Source organism: Oculina patagonica, chromosome 4 (genome assembly GCF_052425735.1).
Source record: "Oculina patagonica isolate OP01 chromosome 4, crgOcupat, whole genome shotgun sequence".
Lineage (NCBI taxonomy): Eukaryota > Metazoa > Cnidaria > Anthozoa > Scleractinia > Oculinidae > Oculina > Oculina patagonica.
Genome location: NC_135761.1, coordinates 39,390,608 through 39,415,061, shown reverse-complemented (window position 1 = coordinate 39,415,061; position 24,454 = coordinate 39,390,608). Strand labels below are relative to the sequence as shown.

The 24,454-nt window shown below is 38.6% G+C and overlaps 1 protein-coding gene, 2 long non-coding RNA genes and 1 pseudogene across 5 annotated transcripts; 3 read left to right on the top strand and 1 right to left on the bottom strand.

Annotated features, from left to right (window-relative positions):
• Positions 1-6,357: 6,357 nt before the first annotated feature.
• Positions 6,358-24,315, top strand: LOC144650273 (uncharacterized). Of its 3 annotated transcripts, none has more exons than XR_013570063.1 (4): positions 6,358-6,511; positions 6,620-6,701; positions 6,819-6,879; positions 24,250-24,315. It is a non-coding gene; the product is annotated as an uncharacterized LOC144650273 (long non-coding RNA). The 3 variants fall into 3 exon arrangements; XR_013570064.1 differs by lacking the exon at positions 24,250-24,315 and adding an exon at positions 7,368-7,493; XR_013570062.1 differs by lacking the exon at positions 24,250-24,315 and having other exon boundaries at positions 6,362-6,511; positions 6,819-7,198.
• LOC144650274 (uncharacterized) lies at positions 10,118-11,708 on the top strand. Its single transcript, XR_013570065.1, has 4 exons — positions 10,118-10,267; positions 10,754-10,899; positions 10,991-11,226; positions 11,570-11,708. It is a non-coding gene; the product is annotated as an uncharacterized LOC144650274 (long non-coding RNA).
• LOC144650249 (uncharacterized) lies at positions 12,222-14,832 on the bottom strand. The gene is made up of 2 exons (XM_078509911.1): positions 14,470-14,832; positions 12,222-13,826 (listed from the first exon to the last, which is right to left on the bottom strand). Exons 1-2 carry the CDS (start codon positions 14,743-14,745, stop codon positions 13,104-13,106), a joined length of 999 nt encoding a protein of 332 aa, XP_078366037.1. The 5' UTR covers positions 14,746-14,832; the 3' UTR covers positions 12,222-13,103.
• Positions 15,312-18,459, top strand: LOC144647876 (uncharacterized; annotated as a pseudogene).
• Positions 24,316-24,454: the final 139 nt, after the last annotated feature.

The window sequence follows — 24,454 nt, the reverse complement described above, 5'->3', positions numbered from 1 at the left end:
ATCCGGAAGAAAACAACGTGCTGCGAGTTATCCTGAGAATTACCCTTTTCAGATTTGTATATTTAGGTCGATTGATAATGGATTCCGATAGCGACTCTTCTATTGCGGACGCGGATGTAGTAAATAAAGATTCTCCGAGAACTTCACCACGGCGCCTAAGCAACAGCTGCTGGCTCAAATTCCAAGTTGAAGACGAGGAAGAGGCAATGCGAATTGCTTTACAGAAGTCTGTCAGTGATCAGGTAAATACCTGTTGTTTTTAAACTGTTTTAAGGTACGCAAAGTAGTACCAGTTGTTTAATAAGTAGCTTGAATCATGTAATAAACTTTGATAATCAGTTTAACAAATAAGAGGCAAAGCTTATTTACGAGTTCTGAGGAATCGTGGCTGATGCTTAGCGAAGAATTTGCACGAAAGTCCAGGAAATTTAAATGGCTTCATGTTAATTATTGAAGACTGAAATCAGCAGGGATACGAGAGCAAAAATAAATTATCTTGAACTTGAACCTTCAGTTGCCGCACATTGTATGGTCAAAGCAGTGCCAATAGGCCATTTTCGAGTTACCCTTTGCCTCTGTTTCAAAACGAGACTCGTTTTGAAAAGGAGGCAAAGGGTAACTCGGAAATGGCCTATTGTTTAAAAATAACTTGAATAATAAACGTTGTTAATAAGTTTAACAGATCAGTGGCAAAGCTTATTCACAGCTCATATCGAATCGTGACTGTCATTAGACTTCTACTTCAGTTGTTTATGTTAGTGTTATTGTATTCGTCAGCAAAGTAAATTTACACAAACGTCCGGGCAATTTAAAAACTTTTATGATAATCAATATCGAGATCAACAGGGTTGCAACAGCAACAATTATTATCGTGAATTTGAATCTTCTCTTTTTTCAATAACAAGTCCAAGTTCTAAGGTAATCATCCTCGGAGACCCAGGGGCAGTTAGTGGGGCGAGGGAAACGCGAAAATGCGGGTAGAAAATAGCGCGACGTTTATTATTCAAGTTACTTTTAAACAATTGGCACTGCTTTGACCATACAATGTGCGGCAACTGAAGGTTCAAGTTCAAGATAATTTATTTTTGCTCTCGTATCCCTGCTGATCTCAGTCTTCAATTTGATTCGTTTAGAAAATTAAGATGAAGAGTTTGCAACAGGCATCAGCAAACAAGCAGAAAAGTGAAAACACAAATAAGAAGATGGCAACCGACATCAACATCGTCTTTTGCTTCATGGAAGCTAATGGAATGGAAAACAAAAGAATTGAAAGTTTACCTGTGTCCAAGGTTGACCGCCTTTTGTCGAAATTTTTTAAGAACGTACACAGGAAAAATGAATTTGGTGACTCCAATCCAGTTCCTCTTCAAAGAACTGTATGGTGGTTTTTATCCTTGGGTTTCTGATAGAGGGATGAAAGCCGTAAGCTACCTATGCTTGAGAGACGTTCAGCTTCAAAAGCAAAATGACAGCCAAAAGCTTGGTTTGGCTAGCTTGTGGTTGGCAGAGCAATACGTTTTGAGTATAAGAAGGATTCAAGCCACGATGAGATTACCAGGGGGAGGGAGAGCCAACTGATAGATTTCATGGACAGTAACAAGGTAATCAATTGAATCCGTAGATCAGTTGTAATTACAAAAGTATTCCATTTTATTTACACACAATGTGTAGACAAGGAATTCATGTAATTTATTTTTATTACTTTGCAATGAGTGATCATAAAGGGTAAATAATATTTAGTATTCATTATTGTCTTATCAAATTTCATTTACATTGTTGCATATTTCATTTCTGTATAAATCCAATCCTAATTAACAGGGTCTCTTCGTTGCCTGGGCCATAACTGAATTTTTTTTTCCATCAAACAGCATTTGGTAGTTAGTTAATCTGCTATGTTCCGTTTGCTTTTAGTTCTTGGACGAGAAGCACCATCACCATGTAGAGGGTGTAAGTCTTTGCATGAATGGATATTGCACAGTTTATGGCATCGCGAGGTCATGGTACCTTCTTTTGAAATGTTTAAATCAACATAAAATGATAATTTTGTCTTCAATACGGCTCGGATTATTTTCAGAAAATGCATGTTGTTTGGATATCCTATCAAAAACTGAACAAAATCTTAAAAGTATATGGTTATTAAGACCAGTGTCGTAGCGGATATGGCTCCCGGACCAATTCGCTAGCGATTTCAAAATCTCCTCCACTTTCTCTTGATTTTAGCTTAATGAATTATTTTACATGAAACTATTTTGTCAACAATGTTCTTTGTAAAGTTTAAACACATTGTAACTAAAAATATCTAAAAATTTTGTACAAATTTTAACATTTTTGTAGGCCTGATATATAAACGTTATTTTAATGTGATCATCACTTTTTTATGACTACCCAGTTACTATGAAAGGGCAAAGGAATCTATCAAGGACTTGTCAGACAACAAAAGGGGAAGATAAAAAGTACAGCATTTGATTTTGCCGTGGATTGGATGCACAAATTTGTGACGAACGCAGACAGCATGCCAACCCACGGCGTGCGACATTTACCATCTTGTCTGACCAAAACAGCCGTCTACAACATATATAACCAGGAGCTGACAAAGCTGAATAGGCCAGTGCTGGCGAAATCAACGTTCCTGTACAGCATGTGGAAAGTGCATTTTCCAGACGTAGTGATTCCAAAAGTAGGGACATTGAAAATATTTTGTATTACTATAAATTTTAAAGCCGAAATTGAACAAACGAAAACAAAAATATAAAAGAAACCACTTAATGCAGTGAATTAAGTTGTGTATATTTGTCTGCAGGCACCCTTGTTTACGCATCACGTGAGCAATTAAACCAATAGAATAGGGGAAAACTTAGCGGGGGAACTATTTAACTATTTTACAATTAGTGGATGTGAATAGTGCGCATCTCACGCTGAAGACATACATCAGTGTACACCCTTGGGCGAATAGGAAGACGCTAAATTATAGTGTAATAAAATGGGTAATAAAGTGGCAAAAAAGACTTTTTTAAAAACAAAAAACAATACGTTTTGGGCAATAGCACGTCTTCAGTGGTAAACGTCGCCAAAGCAAATGCGACAAACCAGCCTAGCGTTTGAAAATTTAAAAATAACGTTCAAAGTGTTTACATGGGACCGGTATGATTTTCGGACTGGATAGCCCTTCTGTTTACACGGGACCGTTCCGGACCGTTTCCAGAACGATCCCGTGTAAACACCTGGATCGGTTCCAAATGATTCCATGTAAACGGGTCCGGTTCTGTTCGGAACGGTTCTGGACCGGTCCCGTGTAAACGTAGCCTTAATGTTCATCCCACGTTTCCCAGTCTGAAGATCATTCTCATCTCCTGTCGCTTCCTAGTGTTGTTGTTGTCAACTCAAAGTCTGATTGAAACTTTTCTTCTTATTATAGACGCTAAATTAAACAATCAGAACGCACGCTTTACTTTAGGTGTGCTATAATTGTACAATGTAAACACAAACGTGTTCCTTTGACTAATAAAAGGATATCTTTTGTAGTAGAGAACTCCATTTTGAGCTTATTTGACTAATCACTGCAATTTGCAGTAAGATGTTGATAGTAAGGTTACTATCGTGTGGCCAATGGCAGCAGTCTATGAAGGCTACTTCCCTCGAATGATAGTTCACTAACGATCCGGTTATATGAGTCTTAAGCTTCCAGCCGGGATCGTCAATCTTAAAAAAAAAAGAAACAAAAACTATTTCAAGTGCACAATCATGCGAAATAGATCACATAAACTAGCCTTACTGATTTAAAAAATTAAATTGGAATATTGGATTTCTTTTGAAGTTAGCAGTACAATTCGCACGCCAATGGTAATGAGTATTCGCTAGTTTTATTTACCTTTGTTTTAGTTGTGAAGTGTGGAATATTGGTTTTCGCCTGGTCAATACCATCGATTAATAATGACAGATACTTGTCTGGTTGAGCTTTGGCTTTAAGGCCAAGTTTGTAATATTTCTTGCGTTCGGCCCTGTCAGTTGAAAGTGAAAAAGATGTGTAAAATATCTCCTCAATTAGCCACCTGTTTCCATGTACATTTTTAAGAGTACATCAATTTTAATATTGCGGATGGACAAAAATCGAATTAATAATAATAATATTAATAATTTGTTTTTGTAGACCAGACATATTCCATTTTCGCGAAATTAAGTTCTCCCAAAAAATTGTAACAATAAGGTACTTTTATTTGCAGTGTAGACTGCAGGTGGCACCTGAACGCTTACTAAGTGATCAATTTGTAGTGGTATGGTCCCCCTTACCAGATTCGGAAGGAGCCATGACATCTCCCATTTTTTAAAAGAAAGGAAGAAAATGGAGAATATACTACAAACAGGGCCTTCTGCGACTAGAGTCCAGGGACTCGAGGAAATTGCTGTTGTAATAAGGCAAGTATCTGTAGCAGGTAACGGACAACTGCAAAGCACCACCAGGGAAGACTGGAAAAAAATGTTGTAAAATTGATATCGGTTCTTGCTCACACCATCATCATTATCACCATTATCTTTTGCAGTGTACAAATGTTTCAATTGTGGGGGGTGGGGGCACTCTTATAGGGAGTGCAACTCCCCCCAGTTTACTGGGCAAGACGGTAACACAGCACGAGGCCGAGAAGGCCACCGGAACTCGGTTACTCTCCAGTTTTTTTAAAATAGTTATGTGAAGAAATTTCAATAAACTTCACTTGTTGTTTGAGTCAAGGAAGTTATCATTCAAAAATTTTTCAAAAGAAGTTAGGCCATGCCAATAAAATGTTTCGTTTCTTATCGCCCAACCGACCCATTCTTTTCAAAAAGTAAAAAAAAAGTTGCAGATGTACTAGTCAAAGAAGCAAGTACTTTAATTTGCAAGCACACGATCTTGTTTTATCAACAACAATTATTGACATTATGTGATGTCCTTGCCTTTAATTTTGATTAAAGAATAGCGGAAATAACAAACGAAATAGCCACCTTTTCGCATTCGTAACCCGAGGCTTTCTCCCTTTCCTTTTTTTTGCCCGACCGACCGACCGACCCACCATCAGAAGAGACGAGGCGGTGGGAAACGAAACATTTTATTGGGATGGCCTTACCGATACTGTAATAATAAATTTTTTGTCAGTTAGAGACTGTCGATACAATGCAGTGGAAGTTCTTAAGAAAATGTTTAGTATCAACAAGCCAGAAAACCTCAAGAAGTTCTCTCTTCGGCCATTTTTGTTAGCTTTTGTACAGGAATGTTGCATTCGTGGCCTTGTAAGGAAACTTTTAAAAAACTTTTATTCCTTACAAGGCCATTTTTTTCTTTAAAAGATAAAATTACCAGGCCAGTGTCAAATGGTAAAAAAGGTTATTACCTTTTGGTAAGTTTCAAAGAAATGTTTAACTGGTGTTCTTGAAGTCAACAGCTGAATTTATACAAGAAAAAATCTCAGTTTATTAACCCGTTGGCGACTCTCTGGGTTGCTTAATCTTAACTCTGGTTATAAACAACCAATTTCAGCCAAGTACATTGTGAAAACGTTACCAATAACGGTTTTTCGTTTAACGAAGTGAAATCGTTTGAAAGCCGTCAGATAACCGTTAAAACAAATGACGGCAAGATTTCCGCACAGCCCCATACATTAATTATGCATGCAATTTTGTGACTGATTCGTTCTTTTCATGATTGCTATTTGTATATGCAGGTCAGTTAGATACGTGAGAACAGTCGTTAGAATTTCCAAGTACTTTGAAACGTTAAAACATCGGTTATAATTTCCAAATAAAATCACCTTGATCTGGCAGGCACCGTTTGCTTTTTTATGTCCAACATCACTTTTCATAATAACATTTATTTCAATGGGAAAAAAAACAAGTAAAATTGAAAATTAATTTATAATATTTTATTCAAAGTGGCATCTGAGTACATATGCTATGATAAATAATATTGGACAATGTTAACAATATTTTTATATGATTGAGTAGCTGCCTCAGTATTTATCTTTTTGTTCTTTTTAAAGATCCCGGTTGTGGTCCAGCACATGATGTGAAGATATTTATGCGATACCTGGCCCTAAATGGAATATCTAACAGGCTCCACATTCTTTGCCTGTCATGGGCCCAAGTAAGGCATCAAATTAACTATTTCAAAGTAGTTTGTTTAATCTTTCTATACTGCTTTCAAATTGTTTTTATTTGTTACATGTCTAACAACTGAAGTAATTTAATGTATTGAATATTTGGATTTTAAAATGTTTCCCATTATCTTAATACAGCTGCAACTTCAAAGTCACCTTCAAGCCATACCAGTCTGTATCATAAGGTACAGACTGACACAAAAAGCTGCAGATCTGTTAAGGTAAACATGATGGAAAAGGGTAAATCAAGTTTCAGTCGAACTGAACTCATTTTATTGTCTCTGTAGTCAGCTGTAGACAAAATGACACCACTGAAGACGTAGTGATGCATGTAATGCAACCTACTGTGTCTTCAACTAGGATGGTAGTGGGAGACATAATATCAGGTAATGTAGTAAATTGAGATGACCAATCAATTTGTAATCAACATGTACGTTTTCAGTGCTAAAGAATCCAAAACATGATACAATGTACTTCAAATTCCTTACATATAGGAAACAATGGATGGTTTATTGAAGAAGTGCGCCGTGCAGTGGAAGACGCAGGACATGCTGCACAAGCTGTGAGAGCGCAAAGGTAAATTTTAGTTAAACACTACAATTTTGAAAATTATGTTGTTATATTTTTAGTATAACCATGCACATGGCAACAAAACATCTAGAGGATGAAATTTCATGGTCAATTGTGTTGCAGGGAACTCCTACAAGAAAATCGTGACCTGATCCGAAGTCAGGAGGAGGCACTCCACGAATCTGTAAGTATGTATACGTCAACAAAATCTCTCCACAAAAGCCTTCACTAGATGTTCAAAAAAGGTGTGTCAAGTGTAGAAGCATAAAAACGCATTCCATACACCTAAAGAAGAAAAAAAAAAATTTACTGAAAATTTCCGAACGTACAACTGTAAGCCCCCCCCCCCCAATCCCAGGATTATAAGCCCCGCGCTGCCGGATGATAGTACTGAACAGGGTTATTATGAGTTTTAAACTAAAAAACACCACTCCCGTAGATCGTTTCCAAACATTTTTTTTTTAATTTCACATATAAGCCCTCCCGGATATAAACCCCTCCGCTTATAATGAAATGTAAAATTGCACCAAAAAAGAAATAGAATACTGAAACTAAGCAACGATTAAAACAGATAACGATCGGCAAACTTGAAAACAAATTTGCCATTTGCTGTTTCGTGTTTTTTTGAACTGTGACGTAGCTCCTTTAACACAAAATTTTAATCGTTTCAAGGTTTAAGAGCTTGGTCTACAAGAGGCGTACAAAAACGACCATGGGACAAACGAGTTTCTGCGAAGGCTGATGGCGTTGCCCTACCTGCCAGTTGAGAAGATCCCAGAAAATTCAAACGCCTGAAACAGGAAGCGAGCGTCCGTGCAGTCAAAAAATGGTCAAGTACATGGAGGAAAATTGGATCAGCAGCGAGTTCTTCCCACCAACATTCTGGAGCGTGTTCAAACAAGTGGCCAGGACCAACAACGGCCTTGAGGGATGGCATAAGCCCAGCTGCCCCTCCACACACTAATCAAGCTACTTCACGATGAAGCTTTGCTGGTCAATCTTCAGCTCAGAGTGGTGTCTGACAAGCGGCTCAAGAGACACCAGCATAAAATATACAAAAAACTGCAGAAACGGCTGTTCGCGCTATGGAAAGAATACGACGATGGCGAGAAGAATGCTAGAGAAGTACTGGAGGCCTGTGCTCACCTTGTCAAGCCCATAAATAAAGAAAATTAATAAAACACAAACACCAAAGGCTCTACTGCAGCCAAAATAAACGGCTCCTTTAGGAGCCACCAACAATACAAAAGTCAATGACCAATGATTACTTCCCCCAAGCGCGAGTATCCAAGGATTTTCTCCCTGTTTTTTATGTACGAGTTTTTTAAGAATAGTTTCGCCCTTCCGACGCCAGCTCCCACAAGTCCATTTAAGGAAAGATATGGTGCCTGGATGGCACAGCATATTGAGCCTGTGTAGAGAAAGCGTTTGGGACTTATAAATTCACGGGAAGAGCTTGAACTTTCCTACATCATTGATTTAAATGTTCGACCCGACCTTATTCGACGTGAGCGTTAGAGGCTTTGGTGAAAAGATGTTTAAAAGGCTTAAATTGCCTGGTTCGCCGTGCCAACCGCTTCCTCCATCAAGATTTACACGAACGACAAGTTTGCCGAACTCTTTATTCTTCAGGTATGTCACTGTCAGACTTCTCTCCCTTTTTTGCCGAACAAAACCAATATCATGTCTTCAAGTAACTTTGCGTTTTAATTGTTGTATTTATAGCTGGTTGCTGTGGCAAATATAATTCACGAAATTCGTTAACATTTGTTGCTTTAAAAATTAGTTTGTTCTTGTTTGCTTCAAGACCTATTTCTTTGTAATAGGACTCTCTTTCGCAAGAAACAGGCAGAAAATATTTGTGTTGTTTCAGTAAATGGTTTCATAGCTCAAGTTTACGACGGAAAAGCTTTTTGTAGTAGCGTCGACGGAGCAGAAAAGTTTTTTTTTGCTTGCTGGAACACAGCGGGCCATCCCAAGTGGTCAAGATGGCTCCATCTTGACCGCTCGGGTAGCCAATAAGAGCACGGGATTCATTTCATCTTGACCGCTCACGGAGCTAGTCATAGAATAAACATGGGTATATATACATTTCGCCGATAAAAGGTTAAAAATAAAACTTGAGGTAAAAGCTGTTAAAATTGATGCTAAACGTTTTCGATCTGTTAGATCATCATCAGAGTGAAAAAATCTGCATACGCTCATCGTTCTTATAGTTCAGGTAACACCAGTTATGTAATACGTGTTCCCATTGGGAACAAGGTGACGTCCAGTGATTGCACTTGTTTGTTTAGTTCAGGGTGGTAGGGTGCAATGTAGAATGCTTCTTTTATTCTTCTTTTTAGCCATGAGTGGGCAGTGGTTACAACATTCCACGTGAACTTGTGATTAGGGTGTTTTCTGATGTGCTTGGCTGGCTCTGACTGCTTATTGACATCTGAATGTTCGTTAACACGAACCTCAAGGTTGCGTGCTGTTTCGCCAATGTATGTTACTCCACAATTATGGAGTAAAACATGGGTATCCACGCATGGTTTTTAGTTCAGGACATTAAGTGGAAGAACAAAAAGTAATAAACCAATGCCTTTTTTTCGCCGTTACATTTTTTTAAATGTTGGATGGACATGTTCTTTGTTGAACGTTTGTTGTTGAGTTTGTTGAAAAAAAAGTACATATCTTCCAATAAAAAGATTCAGTTTCCATTTAAAATATTTGTTCTTTTAAAGTTTATTGGGACCTAACCGTACTTTCCATAAAGTTTGTTATACTAGTGGTTAAGAGTTATATTACATTAAAGGTTAAAAAGTTATTATGTTAGTGGTTAGTTTTTTCTTACATTTGAAATGTGTGAACAACTTTTTTAAATCTACGGTGGAGAAAGTGCCGTGGCCAAGACTGTATATACCAGACTTACCAAAACAGCAAGCACTCATCAGCATGCAAAGGAAAAGGCAGTGGGGCGGTTATTGAACTAAAAGATGCTATAAGTCTCTAGATGGCACCAAGCCTGGGCTAAGCTAGAGTGTTTAGAGTACGGTTGGTTTGCCATTGCTGAAAAAATGGCAAGCAGGCATAGAGTGAGCGATTTTCGCTTCTTGTTATACAAGCAAGTGCTCTCTTCGTTTCTTTCAATTCGCCTTGTGCTTTGGTTACTAAAACCGAATTGTTCGGGTGGATAATATTATTTTGCCATTTATAACAAACATACTTCGTTTTTCTTTCCAATTTTAAACTATGCTTCGTGATCATATACATCAAAGCAAGTTGGTTTAAATTGATCGTACAATAAGTTTGTTTGCTGGCGTATAAAATTTACAACCAAAAACCTGAATTTAGGCTTTATGTCGTATGAGAATTGAATGCTACAAGAATGAAAAAACACTCTAAGTCTTTGTCACCATTTTAATCATTTTCTTACCAAGGAGGATTGGAACCTAGTCCCATACTGCTTTGCGTAGCCCGCGGGGGCAATTTTGCCACGTATTCGATCACGTTTCAGCAAGAAGCCGAATTTCGAAGATTTTTCACGTCGTTTTTCTCTTGCTTACTTTGGTGCCATGGATCCAAAAAAGGTAAGAATTTTCTCATTATGATCTCTTCTTTGTTATTATTTATTTTTTGAGGCGAAAAAATGGTTCGAACGACTTGGAAATCCAGCGATCATGGGATGAATTTATTTATAACAGTTGGCGGGTTATTTTTCATCAAAAGTGCTTTTTAAAAAAACCTTTAAATCTAAGTTTAACGCGGAGGTTTTACCATTAAAACATTATGACGTCAAAGGCGAATAGTTTATGAATGCAATGAATGCGAAGGTCGCCAAAGGTCGCTTCGTATTGACTTAGTTCTAAGCCATTGAAAATCCCTTTGTTTGTCCTCAATGAGCTGTACTGTGTAATGTATGCTGTAGAAATTGTGGCGGGCTCATAGCGTGACATTTCAACTGTTGTTTTGGTAGAGCTGATGGCAAAGTTTTTGGATTTCTCGAGTCGAAAAATTGCATTTTTTCGCTTGTACAGTTGCAATACAAGTAGAAATGGGTCTTCTTTCTTTCTTAGTGATGTCTACTCCTACGAAAGACAAAAAGAGATGCCACATCACGAGTGGCCAAACGCCGAATGACAAGAAAAAGAATCGTCCACAAACACGGCATGCTAGCTCTAGAAAAACGCTCGACTACGAGTCAGTCGAACGTACGAATAAGGTGAGTTTTTTAGCGATTCTTGGGCTCATGAAATCGTAGATTTTTTATTCCTCATTTAATTTTTATCTGATGTAATTTGTCCATTCTATAGTCGCCTTCGCCATGCATCAGAACAGTTCTACAGAGAACTATAGCTGTAAAAAAGTCCGGCGAAGAAGTATCCTTGGTCTCTAGCCGAAGACAGGACCTTAGTTGAGTTCATCGCCTTACACAAGGACGAGCAGGCTTCTGAAAACGAGTGGCCAGCCATGCGAGCAGAAGCAGAGTATTGGAGTATGGCGGCAAGATACATTAAATCGGCGGCTGGTGTTCAATACCTTCGAAAAGGTAAATATACATTAGATTGAATCGTAAATCTCTTTCAGTTTTATTTTTATCTTATTCTGCCTTATTCCTTCTAGTTAGCAGAAAATTGTTTCTGTTATGTAATTAGAAAGAGTCGTGAGTATTTGGAGAATAATTATTACACTTCAGACAAGTGAAATGAGATTTGTGAAATCATTTAATTATGTTCTCCAGCAATGGATGGCCTTTAAAGTGTCTTGGGTATAGGTTAATAAACATTTTGGAAGTATCATTGATATGAAATTTGTACCTTGTACATGTTTTGAGGATTGAAAGTAGTACTGTTGATCCTCTTAATATTATTATGACTACTTCCCATGAACAGGATGCTGAAGGTGATGAAGATGAGGGATCAGCAAGAAATCCTTTACGATTGCACAGGCTCATGAGGAATCAGAGGGAAAATGTAGCTCACTTTGTTCCAGCTAGAGGATTCCTTCCGGCAAGGAATGAACGTACAGTTAGGCAACAGCATCATCGTCCAAGGGCGGGTGTTCCTCCACCCTCTGGTTTTTTGTTTCCAATTGAGGAGGAAAATGAATGATCACCATAAGTTAAACTTTTTCATTGTGTCAAAAAGGCAAGGTTTTAGAAAATCCGTATAGAATTGCCCAAAACTGCAATAGGTGTATTAAGATACTGGGGTTCCTGTGACAATGGCATGGATACCACATACTTATATCAACATTGAATCAAATAATAATTAATGAGAATTTAATGTCATCATCAAAAGTCAAATATCCTGAGTTAAATATGTTACACACTCAAAATAGACAGGTGGTCAATTTATGAGGATGAGTTTATTACTAGCAATAAAGTTTGCTGAAATGTCTTAGCACTACTTATGCCTACCTTTGCCTACATTAAAAGCCATTCTTACAGCCCAAGAAACCCCAAGACCTTACAATTTTTCACATGTATCTACAATGTGAACATTATAGCCAAGGCCACCAAATATAATTTAAAAAAAAAAACAAAAAGATTGAAAAATAGTGTTTAAACAATAAAGATGGTCAGCTGTATTATAATTTTGATTTATAATCTTTGATAACATACATTGCTCTGCACAGCTTTTTATCATGTGGCCTTGTTTTGATTATTTGCGAATGTCATCTACAAAATTATGAATATCTTTTTGCTGAAAGAAATTTCTTGAAAAACTGCAATTCAAAAGTCACACTAAGGTCGTTGGGATATAATGTTAATTTTGAAATTGGTTTTTGACAGAAACAGTTCTACCAGCTTTCTAGTGCAACAGATGATGAAAAAGTAATCTCTCACAAACTACAATCCTCAACAAAACAAAAGTACTTGGCACACCCATGGGAATAGTGCCAAGTGACAAATCCTCTAGTTGAATTTACCTAACCCCTCCCCCAAAAATTGAAATCAATATTGAAATATTGTTGCAAAGTTGGATGATTAAAAATCAACATTAATTTTTTTTTTTTTTTTTTGGGGGGGGGGGTGAGAGGGGAGTTAAATACAATGTCATTTTTTTGTTGACTCAGTGAATGTGAATTGCCAGTCTCTTTCATACATTTGATACAGGTTTTTGCTACAAAGATAGAGCAGTTTTCAATTGAGTGTCGTAAAACCAAAGTTATTACTCTGGCCATTCACAAAACACACAGACAATCCACGCAAAGCGCGGAAAAACGTGCGCGAGCGAGCCACGATTGGTTTTGGTTTTAGTTCTGACTGGTCGAGAAAGTGGCGTGAGATTTTTAAACCAATCCTGAACGTAGTATGCAAACCCAAAGCAAACATAAATTATTTTCGACACTCAAGTGAAAACTGCTCTAAAGTTAAGAAAATTATTTTTAAACACATTTTGACTCATAGTGGCTACTGATAGTCTAGTCAATAGGGTCATTGTATTTGTAATTGGCATCTGTAGGAAGCCAATGGCCAACTTTGGATATCATCACACGAGGGTGGTACAGCCAGTCATTCAAATCTGGAACATACATAAATCCAATAAACTTGAACTCAACTTTCTTAATATCATTGTTTCTGATAGCAAGAACAGTTTTCCTCAATTTTTCTTTGGGAATGTATCCGACTCGAGACCAAGAAGAGTCTATGTTGGCCTCCACTATCACCGCGTTCCTATCCCTGGGGTTGCCGGGTTCTGGGCTCACCCTAAGTCCAATGGCTTCCTTTTTTAGCTGCAGTTGTTTACATTTTCGTAAAGTTTTCTGGCAGTCCTCGTGGTAGCTGCTTCCTTTTAGTGCGAAGTACTCGGTAAACTGCTCACTTTCCTCGCTGACTGCAGTTTCCCCACCTAGGTCTTCATTTAGCTCCTCATCACTCCCCTCTGATTTGCTTTCATCACTCGTGTCAGTGCTGGACTGATGGGAGAACTCCTCTGTGGTATCAGTGCCACTGGATCTGTCCACAATTACTTTTCCAGCAAGTGGGAAATTCGAGCAATTACAATCACAGAGTAGAACATCCAGCCAAGGTGTTTCTGGCACTGGATCATCTTCCTCATAATCTTCCTTAGGTTTTACTCTCACCAAATATGAATTGGGAACAGGTTGGAAATCCACAACAACAGATAATGTTCTGTCATTTGCCTGCAAAACAAAAAGGCAAACAAAGCATTAACTACAAAATTTATTCAGATGAACTAGTGTTTTATATACAAATTATGATGTATGTTAAATGCAAATGAGATACTTCTTGAATAACAAAGAGCACACAGCTGTAGTAAATGAATGGTGATTGTGGCAGAAAAAAGGTGTGAAATTATGGTATTTTTTACTTCCAAACACTCTTTTACCTCCACACAAATGGTTCTTAGTCCTACAGTCATCGACACAAATGAAGCCCAAATGAATAACAATGATAAGCGAACGAAAAATACTGTTTATACTGTTTTGATCGCTCGTACATAGACGGTGATTGTGGATAAAAACTTCACTATCGGCCGCGATTAATCGTGAATGGGTTTCTCTTTGAATAACACAACGCTAGAATAAGCTAAATCATTAAGAAGTATAGCTTAACATCGCAACTACTAAGCTCTGCAAAGCGATAAAGGCAGGTTAAGAAATTGAACAAGGTTCAAAACCAATTTTTATTCGGAGAACCGAATACTATAAACGAAAATTTTCGATCGAGGAATGTTTGAAACCAAACAAAGAAACTGCGCTTTGTTCGTATAATAAAGCTACAATTAGCTAGTAAACCAAAGAAAAGAATCGCTGAGAAGCTTACCTTGATATTACAACTATTTATCACTTCGATAAGAACTGGCGACGGGCGATCCTTCAAAAGATCAGTCACTTTCTGCTGATTTAAGAAGCCACACATCCTTCGCTCGGCGAGTTTCTCCGGAAAACTGACATGGCCAAGAACCAAATTGACTTGAAGGCACGGAAACTGTTCTAACTGAACAGTTTCTTGCGCTCCCAGATCGAAACAGTTCAGATATACGAGCTTTCTCTCGCGAAATGACGGAGCTGTTTGCGACGTGACCTCAATGAAATCCATGGTCAAATGAATTGGTCACGTGGGCGAAAAAAATGATAATATAGTTTGATTGCAAAGCATTGTGGGTATAGGGTCCAATCCTCCTTGTTTCTTACCATGCTGTTGGTGACTGTTTTATAGTGGTGAATTTTCTGCGCATATAACCCGGCTATCTTGAATTCCAACCAGCAGCTCACCACTCGAAATGCAAGATTCGTATATCATTTTTGACGTTCCTTTCCAAACATAAAAAGAGGAGTACCTCTGGAAGAAGTGTAAAAATTACCGCACTTTTATTTCACTTCAATGTAAAGAATTCACGTTCAAGTTCTTCTGAGTCACCGCGTGATTCCGTCTGCCCATTCGCTTTTATCTTGGCCGAGTGAATGACACTATAGATATGTTGATAAAACTAAAGACCAAATTTAAATGAAAAGAGTTTCCCCCTAAATGAATGGTCCGCAAAATAATTCCATAGCGTACTTACCAGTACTCTAGGAAACTTTGAAGCAAAGTAAGCTTGTACTCATTGCATTGCATACTTCCATCATTGAAGCGCTCTTTGATGTGATATTTTAATATTGATAATGATATCCACAGGGGAGACATATTCCAGTTTTGTTGCTTTTCCAAGTTTTCTCAAGAAGTTTTGCACCTTTTTTGAGTTTTGTAAAGAGAGGAGCGATTTTTGTTTTGGATTTAATAGAACGCAAGTAAGAAGAATTACCTCCCTTAGTTTTTCAAAGCGCGCGGTTTTTGTACACCGGCTGTCCGCGCGTCTCGTACGTTCATCACGTGTGAAATTTTACCATTCGCTTTTCTGACTGTTTCGTTCACGTTTTTAATTGGCTAAGCTCTGGGTCAGTACAATTTTTTTGCTGTAATTAGCACCTATGTAAGTAGCTAGAATTTTTTCAACTGCGTTCCCACCTTCACGCGATAATTTTTGTACAAATTAGTAGAGAACTCAAAATTAAGCTAAATATTCTGATTTCCAACATATATTTTTTTCAGGTATTTCCGCGATGCCATGTCGGCGCATGCAAAACAAATTTTACCGTTATGCCCTTTTCTTTTTTTCAGCAAGCCTTAAAGTCGGCACAGCACCAACTAGCTGTGTGTGTGACGGCTTTAAAGCTAAGATAAAAGTGGGAAACTACGTGCGTGTTGACTGGGAGGGGAAGCCAGTTTGGGGTAATATCCTGATGCTTCACGGTAAGAGATGTTCTGTTCAACTGCTGCGGCGTACTTAAAGTAGGCGTGCGAGCATAATTTTTTGGCATAATTCGGAGAAACGGGCAAAATTCTTACACTTTTGATAAAAGTAGCACTGCTAGCATAATTGGCAAATTTTTGTATTTCTGAAGGAAAAGTTATTAGATCCATGATTTGCACACTAGCTAAAATTCACCATTTTGAAATTCTGTCCTTGGTTCAGCTTATTTTTATTCATTACTGCAATATCGCTTTGTCTGTCGCCTAGAGGACAGGCCACACAAATTCAAGTAAAGATTACGTCAGTATCAGTTGCCTTTTTCACAGGCAACGCTGGAATTTGCCAGCACCTCTTAGAAATGCTAGAGACCGGGGCCAACGCGCATATCCAGACCAGGGCATCCCTATCTGAACTGAGAAAGGTTCCGTATCGATCGTTATCGCATCAAAAAGCATACCTTAAGAAAAAACAGCAATATTTTACCAAACCAGCATAATTTTTGCGGAAAATGGGAACTACTAACACACTCGATACAAGCCTAGCATTCAGTAATAGAAAAACATTTGTCCAGTTCTAAATATTACGCAGCAAAAATAAACTTGAGCAATAACTAGTACACTCACTACGAGTAGGCAATGGCGTAATGACTAGAGCTCGTCCTTTTTTATTTTGACAATTTCCAGCCTCAACCCAACATTTTAAAGAGGAAAAATTATTGAACTTGTTTTATAGTCTGTTACATCCCAGTCTCTAACATGTGAATCCCGTTCCCGCGATGTTTCCTATTTATAGACGAGCCTCAAGTATGCTGGGCCGCCTTGAGGACAGTAAATATTGGGGCAATTGTTAAGACAATCGCCGCACGAGAAGAATCACCAGTGGAAGAGCCGGGAAAACAACATCTTGAACAGCCAGGAACATCACATCTTGAACAGCCGGGAATACCACATCTTGAACAGCCGGGAGGACAACATCTTGAACAGCCGGGAACACCACATCAGTGTCAGGACAAAAAGTTATTACCAAATACGATGTAAAAAATTCGTCCATACGTACACCATGAGCTAATTTCTCTGAGAACGACTAATCCAACCCGACAACAGCTGCACCCCCAAGACCCAAAAGACCTCAACTTCGAGCTGCAAACAGAGCACATCCCAGAAGGCTTCTTCAGAAAAGATGTAAAGGTAGGCCGGTATGATCGTAAGATCGAATTAAAGCTCTATCAAACACGGAGATTGATTGAGGACTAATGCAGGCGTAATTTGTTAAAATCTCTAGGAACAGTGACGTAAAATAAAAACGAAAAAAGGATTAGTTAATGTAAGTGCATCAGATCTGTTGCTAGTACGTAAACTGAAACTTTATGTTGTCAATGTTGCGCTTAATGAAATTACTCTTTTTTTGGAGCACATGCACAATGCAACGCGATACAAATCTGGACACCAAACACTTGCTAAAACGGAAATGTCAAACAGTATTTTCTAAGAATGTTCATAAGAATATTTTCAGCCTAAAATCGGCAGAAAAATAAGAATATTCAGCCTGGGTCGCAAAAACTGTATTCTTATGAAATAAGAGTGTAAAAAAGGATTCGTGCATCAGAATGTTTCTAGCAAACTTTTTGTTTCAGATAAAAGAATGACGTCATTCGATCCTTGCCTCAGACAAGCTGTTGAAGGTACTTAAAAACCAAGACATGGTACATGGATGCAACGTTCAAACTGTGCCGCTGTCTGTTTACGCAGCTCCTAAAAAGTGCCCCTTGTCTTTGTGATCATGTCCGGGGAAAAAAGCAAGACTACAAAGCAGTGCCAGAGGCAGTCCTGTCCATCCTTCCTGACCAGCCGAAGGGTAAAACAGGTCACACTGGACTTCGAGAAGGCGATGTGGAGCGCGACGCATCAGGTTCTACCAGATGTAGAGCTAAAGGGATGCTCATTTCACTGGACAAAAGCCCTATGGAGGAAGGTTAGCACATTTGTTTTAACTTCAATTAAATTGCAAACAAGTTTTGATCACTATGGAAAGAAGCAGCTATGTCACGGTGTTTTAAGTAATTTTTTTGAAATAATAGTTTTGGAAATGTAAAATTACACCAAAAAAGAAATAGAATACCGAAACTAAGCAAGGATAAATACGACTGATGACGATTAAAACAGATAACGATCGGCAAACTTGAAAACAAATTTGCCATTTCCTGTTTCGTGTTTTTTTGGTCTATGACCTAGCTCCTTTAACCAAAATTTCAATTGTTTCAAGGTTTAAGAGCTTGGTCTTCAAAAGGCGTACAAAAACGACCGCGGGACAAACGAGTTTCTGCGAAGGCTGATGGCGTTGCCCTACCTGCCAGCTGAGAAGATCCCCAGAAAATTCAAATGCCTGAAACAGGAAGCGAGTGTCCGTGCAGTCAAAAAAATGGTCAAGTACGTGCAGGAAAATTGGATCAGCAGCGAGTTCTTCCCACCAACATCCTGGAGCGTGTTCAAACAGGTGGTCAAGGCCAACAACGGCCTTGAGGGACGGCATAAGCCCAGCTGCCCCTCTACACACTAATCAAGCTACTTCATGATGAAGCTTTGCTGGTCAATCTTCAGCTCAGAGTGGTGTCTGACAAGCGGCTCAAGAGACACCAGCATAAAACTTACAAAACCTGCAGAAACAGCTGTTCGCGCTATGGAAAGAATTTGACGATGGCGAGAAGAATGCTAGAGAAGTACTGGAGGCCTGTGCTCACCTTGTCAAGCCCATAAATAAAGAAAATTAATAAAACACAAACACCAAAGGCTCTACTGCAGCCAACATAAACGGCTCCTTTAGGAGCCACCAACAATACAAAAGTCAATGACCAATGATTACTTCCCCCAAGCGCGAGTATCCAACGATTTTCTCCCTGTTTTTTATGTACGAGTTTTTTAAGAATAGTTTCGCCCTTCCGACGCCAGCTCCCACAAGTCCATTTAAGAAAGGATATGGTGCCTGGATGGCACAGCATATTGAGCCTGTGTAGAGAAAGCGTTTGGGACTTATAAATTCACGGGAAGAGCTTGAACTTTCCTACATCATTGATTTAAATGTTCGACCCGACCTTATTCGACGTGAGCGTTAGAGGCTTTGGTGAAAAGATGTTTTAAAAGCTTAAATTGCCTGGTTCGCCGTGCCAACCGCTTCCTCCATCAAGATTTACATGAACGACAAGTTTGCTGAACTCTTTATTCTTCAGGTATGTCACTGTCAGACTTCTCTCCCTTTTTTGCCGAACAAAACCAATATCATGTCTTCAAGTCACTTTGCGTTTCAATTGTTGTATTTATAGCTGGTTGCTGTGGCAAATATAATTCACGAAATTCGTTAACATTTGTTGGTTTAAAAATTAGTTTGTTCTCGTTTGCTTCAAGACCTATTTCTTTGTAATAGGACTCTCTTTCGCAAGAAACAGGCAGAAAATATTTGTGTTGTTTCAGTAAATGGTTTCATAGCTCAAGTTTACGACGGAAAAGCTTTTTGTAGTAGCGTCGACGGAGCAGAAAAGTTTTTTTTTGCTTGCTGGAACACAGCGGGCAATCCCGAGCGGTCAAGATGGCTCCATCTTGACCGCTCGGGTAGCCAATAAGAGCACAGGATTCGTTTCATCTTGACCGCTCACGGAGCTAGTCATATAATAAACATGGGTATATATACATTTCGCCGATAAAAGGTTAAAAATAAAACTTAAGGTAAAAGCTGTTAAAATTGATGCTAAACGTTTTCGATCTGTTGGATCATCATCAGAGTGAAAAAAATCTGCATACGCTCATCGTTCTTATAGTTCAGGTAACACCAGTTATGTAATAAGTGTTCCCATTGGGAACAAGGTGAGGTCCAGTGATTGCACTTGTTTGTTTAGTTCATGGTGGTAGGGTGCAATGTAGAATGCTTCTTTTATTCTTTATTCTTCTTTTTAACCATGAGTGGGCAGTGGTTAAAACATTCCACGTGAACTTGTGATTAGGGTGTTTTCTGATGTGCTTGGCTGGCTCTGACTGCTTATTGACATCTGAATGTTCGTTAACACGAACCTCAAGGTTGCGTGCTGTTTCGCCAATGTATGTTACTTCACAATTATGGAGTAAAACATGGGTATCCACACATGGTTTTTAGTTCAGGACATTAAGTGGAAGAACAAAAAGTAATAAACCAATGCCTTTTTTTCGCCGTTACATTTTTTTAAATGTTGGATGGACATGTTCTTTGTTGAACGTTTGTTGTTGAGTTTGTTGAAAAAAAAAAAAGTACATATCTTCCAATAAAAAGATTCAGTTTCCATTAAAAATATTTGTTCTTTTAAAGTTTATTGGGACCTAACCGTACTTTCCATAAAGTTTGTTATACTAGTGGTTAAGAGTTATATTACATTAAAGGTTAAAAAGTTATTATGTTAGTGGTTAGTTTTTTCTTACATTTGAAATGTGTGAACAACTTTTTTAAATCTATGGTGGAGAAAGTGCCGTGGCCAAGAGTGTATATACCAGACTTACCAAAACAGCAAGCACTCATCAGCATGCAAAGGAAAAGTCAGTGGGGCGGTTATTGAACTAAAAGATGCTATAAGTCTCTAGATGGCACCAAGCCTGGGCTAAGCTAGAGTGTTTAGAGTACGGTTGGTTTGCCATTGCTGAAAAAATGGCAAGCAGGCATAGAGTGAGCGATTTTCGCTTCTTGTTATACAAGCAAGTGCTCTCTTCGTTTCTTTCAATTCGCCTTGTGCTTTGGTTACTAAAACCGAATTGTTCGGGTGGATAATATTATTTTGCCATTTATAACAAACATACTTCGTTTTTCTTTCCAATTTTAAACTATGCTTCGTGATCATATACATCAAAGCAAGTTGGTTTAAATTGATCGTACAATAAGTTTGTTTGCTGGCGTATAAAATTTACATCCAAAAACCTGAATTTAGGCTTTATGTCGTATGAGAATTGAATGCTACAAGAATGAAAAAACACTCTAAGTCTTTGCCACCATTTTAATCATTTTCTTACCATGCTGTTGGTGACTGTTTTATAGTGGTGAATTTTCTGCGCATATAACCCGGCTATCTTGAATTCCAACCAGCAGCTCACCACTCGAAATGCAAGATTCGTATATCATTTTTGACGTTCCTTTCCAAACATACAAAGAGGAGTACCTCTGGAAGAAGTGTAAAAATTACCGCACTTTTATTTCACTTCAATGTAAAGAATTCACGTTCAAGTTCTTCTGAGTCACCGCGTGATTCTGTCTGCTCATTCGCTTTTATCTTGGCCGAGTGAATGACACTATAGATATGTTCATAAAACTAAAGACCAAATTTAAATGAAAAGAGTTTCCCCCTAAATGAATGGTCCGCAAAATAATTCCATAGCGTACTTACCAGTACTCTAGGAAACTTTGAAGCAAAGTAAGCTTGTACTCATTGCATTGCAATCTTCCATCATTGAAGCGCTCAGTTTTGTTGCTTTTCCAAGTTCTCTCAAGAAGTTTTGCACCTTTTTTGAGTTTTGTAAAGAGAGGAGCGATTTTTGTTTTGGATTTAATAGAACACAAGTAAGAAGAATTACCTCCCTTCGTTTTTCAAAGCGCGCGGTTTTTGTACACCGGCTGTCCGCGCGTCTCGTACGTTCATCACGTGTGAAATTTTACCATTCGCTTTTCTGACTGTTTCGTTCACGTTTTTAATTGGCTCAGCTCTGGGTCAGTACAATTTTTTTGCTGTAATTAGCACCTATGTAAGTAGCTAGAATTTTTTCAACTGCGTTCCCACCTTCACGCGATAATTTTTGTACAAATAAGTAGAGAACTCAAAATTAAGCTAAATATTCTGATTTCCAACATATATTTTTTTCAGGTATTTCCGCGATGCCAAGTCGGCGCATGCAAAACAAATTTTACCGTTATGCCCTTTTCTTTTTTTCAGCAAGCCTTAAAGTCGGCACAGCGCCATCTTGCTGTGTGTGTGATGGCTTTAAAGCTAAGATAAAAGTGGGAAACTACGTGCGTGTTGACTGGGAGGGGAAGCCAGTGTGGGGTAATATCCTGATGCTTCACGGTAAGAGATGTTCTGTTCAACTGCCGCGGCGTACTTAAAGTAGGCGTGCGAGCATAATTTTTTGGCATAATTCGGAGAAACGAGGAAAATTCTTACACTTTTGATAAAAGTAGAACTGCTAGCATAATTGGCAAATTTTTGTATTTCTGAAGGAAAAGTTATTAGATCCATGATTTGCACACTAGCTAAAATTCACCATTTTGAAATTCTGTCCTTGGTTCAGCTTATTTTTATTCATTACTGCAATATCGCTTTGTCTGACGCCTAGAGGACTGGCCACACCGATTCAAGTAAAGATTACGTCAGTATCAGTTGCCTTTTTCACAGGCAACGCTGGAATTTGCCAGCACCTCTTAGAAATGCTAGAGACCGGGGCCAACGGTCATATCCAGACCAGGGCATCCCTATCTGAACTGAGAACGGTTCCGTATCTATCGTTATCGCATCAAAAAGCATACCTTAAGACAAAACAGCAATATTTTACCAAACGAGCATAATTTTTGCGGAAAATGGGAACTACTTACACACTCGATACAAGCCTAGTGTTCAGTAATAGAAGAACATTTGTCCAGTTCTCAATATTACGCAGCAAAAATAAACTTGAGCAATAACTAGTACACTCACTACGAGTAGGCAATAGCGTAATGACTAGACATTTTAAAGAGGAAAAATTATTGAACTTGTTTTATAGTCTGTTACATCCCAGTCTCTAACATGTGAATCGCGTTACCGCGGTGTTTCCTATTTATAGACGAGCCTCAAGTATGCTGGGCCGCCTTGAGGACAGTAAATATTGGGGCAATTGTTAAGACAATCACCGCACGAGAAGAATCACCAGTGGAAGAGCCGGGGAAACAACATCTTGAACAGCCGGGAACATCACATCTTGAAAAGCCGGGAGGAAAACATCTTGAACAGCCGGGAACACCACATTTTGAACAGCGGGGAACACCACATCAGTGTCAGGACAAAAAGTTATTAGCAAATACGATGTAAAAAATTCGTCCATACGTACACCATGAGCTAATTTCTCTGAGAACGACTAATCCAACCCAACAACAGCTGCCCCCCCAAGACCCAAAAGACCTCAACCTCGAGCTGCAAACAGACCACATCCCAGAAGGCTTCTTCAGAAAAGATGTTAAGGTAGGCCAGTATGATTGTAAGATCGAATTAAAGCTCTATCAAACACGGAGATTGATTGAGGAGTAATGCAGGCGTGATTTGTTAATATCTCTAGGAACGTGACATAAAATAAAAACGAAAAAAGGATTAGTTAATGTAAGTGCATCAGATCTGTTGCTAGTACGTGAACTGAAACTTTATGTTGTCAACGTTGCGCTAAATGAAATTACTCTTTTTTGTGGAGCACATGCACAATGCAATGCGATACAAATCTAGACACCAAACACTTGTAATTGATTACTCAACACTTGCTAAAACGGAAATGTCAAACAGTATTTTCTAAGAATGTTCATAAGAATATTTTCAGCCTAAAATCGGCAGAAAAATAAGAATATTCAGCCTGGGTCGCAAAAACTGTATTCTTATGAAATAAGAGTGTAAAAAAGGATTCGTGCATCAGAATGTTTCTAGCAAACTTTTTGTTTCAGATAAAAGAATGACGTCATTCGATCCTTGCCTCAGACAAGCTGTTGAAGGTACTTAAAAACCAAGACATGGTACATGGATGCAACGTTCAAACTGTGCCGCTGTCTGTTTACGCAGCTCCTAAAAAGTGCCCCTTGTCTTTGTGATCATGTCCGGGAAAAAAAGCAAGACTACAAAGCAGTGCCAGAGGCAGTCCTGTCCATCCTTCCTGACCAGCCGAAGGGTAAAACAGGTCACACTGGACTTCGAGAAGGCGATGTGGAGCGCGACGCATCAGGTTCTACCAGATGTAGAGCTAAAGGGATGCTCATTTCACTGGACAAAAGCCCTATGGAGGAAGGTTAGCACATTTGTTTTAACTTCAATTAAATTGCAAACAAGTTTTGATCACTATGGAAAGAAGCAGCTATGTCACGGTGTTTTAAGTAATTTTTTTGAAATAATAGTTTTGGAAATGTAAAATTACACCAAAAAAGAAATAGAATACCGAAACTAAGCAAGGATAAATACGACTGATGACGATTAAAACAGATAACGATCGGCAAACTTGAAAACAAATTTGCCATTTCCTGTTTCGTGTTTTTTTGGTCTATGACCTAGCTCCTTTAACCAAAATTTCAATTGTTTCAAGGTTTAAGAGCTTGGTCTACAAAAGGCGTACAAAAACGACTGCGGGACAAACGAGTTTCTGCGAAGGCTGATGGCATTGCCCTACCTGCCAGCTGAGAAGATCCCCAGAAAATTCAAATGCCTGAAACAGGAAGCGAGCGTCCGTGCAGTCCAAAAAATGGTCAAGTACGTGCAGGAAAATTGGATCAGCAGCGAGTTCTTCCCAC

Coding starts and splice junctions, on each gene's coding strand:
- LOC144650249 (XM_078509911.1), bottom strand. CDS start 14,745: ATGGATTTCATTGAGGTCACGTCGCAAACAGCTCCGTCATTTCGCGAG. Junction 13,827..14,469: donor TAAATAGTTGTAATATCAAG/GTAAGCTTCTCA, acceptor TTTGTTTTGCAG/GCAAATGACAGAACATTATC.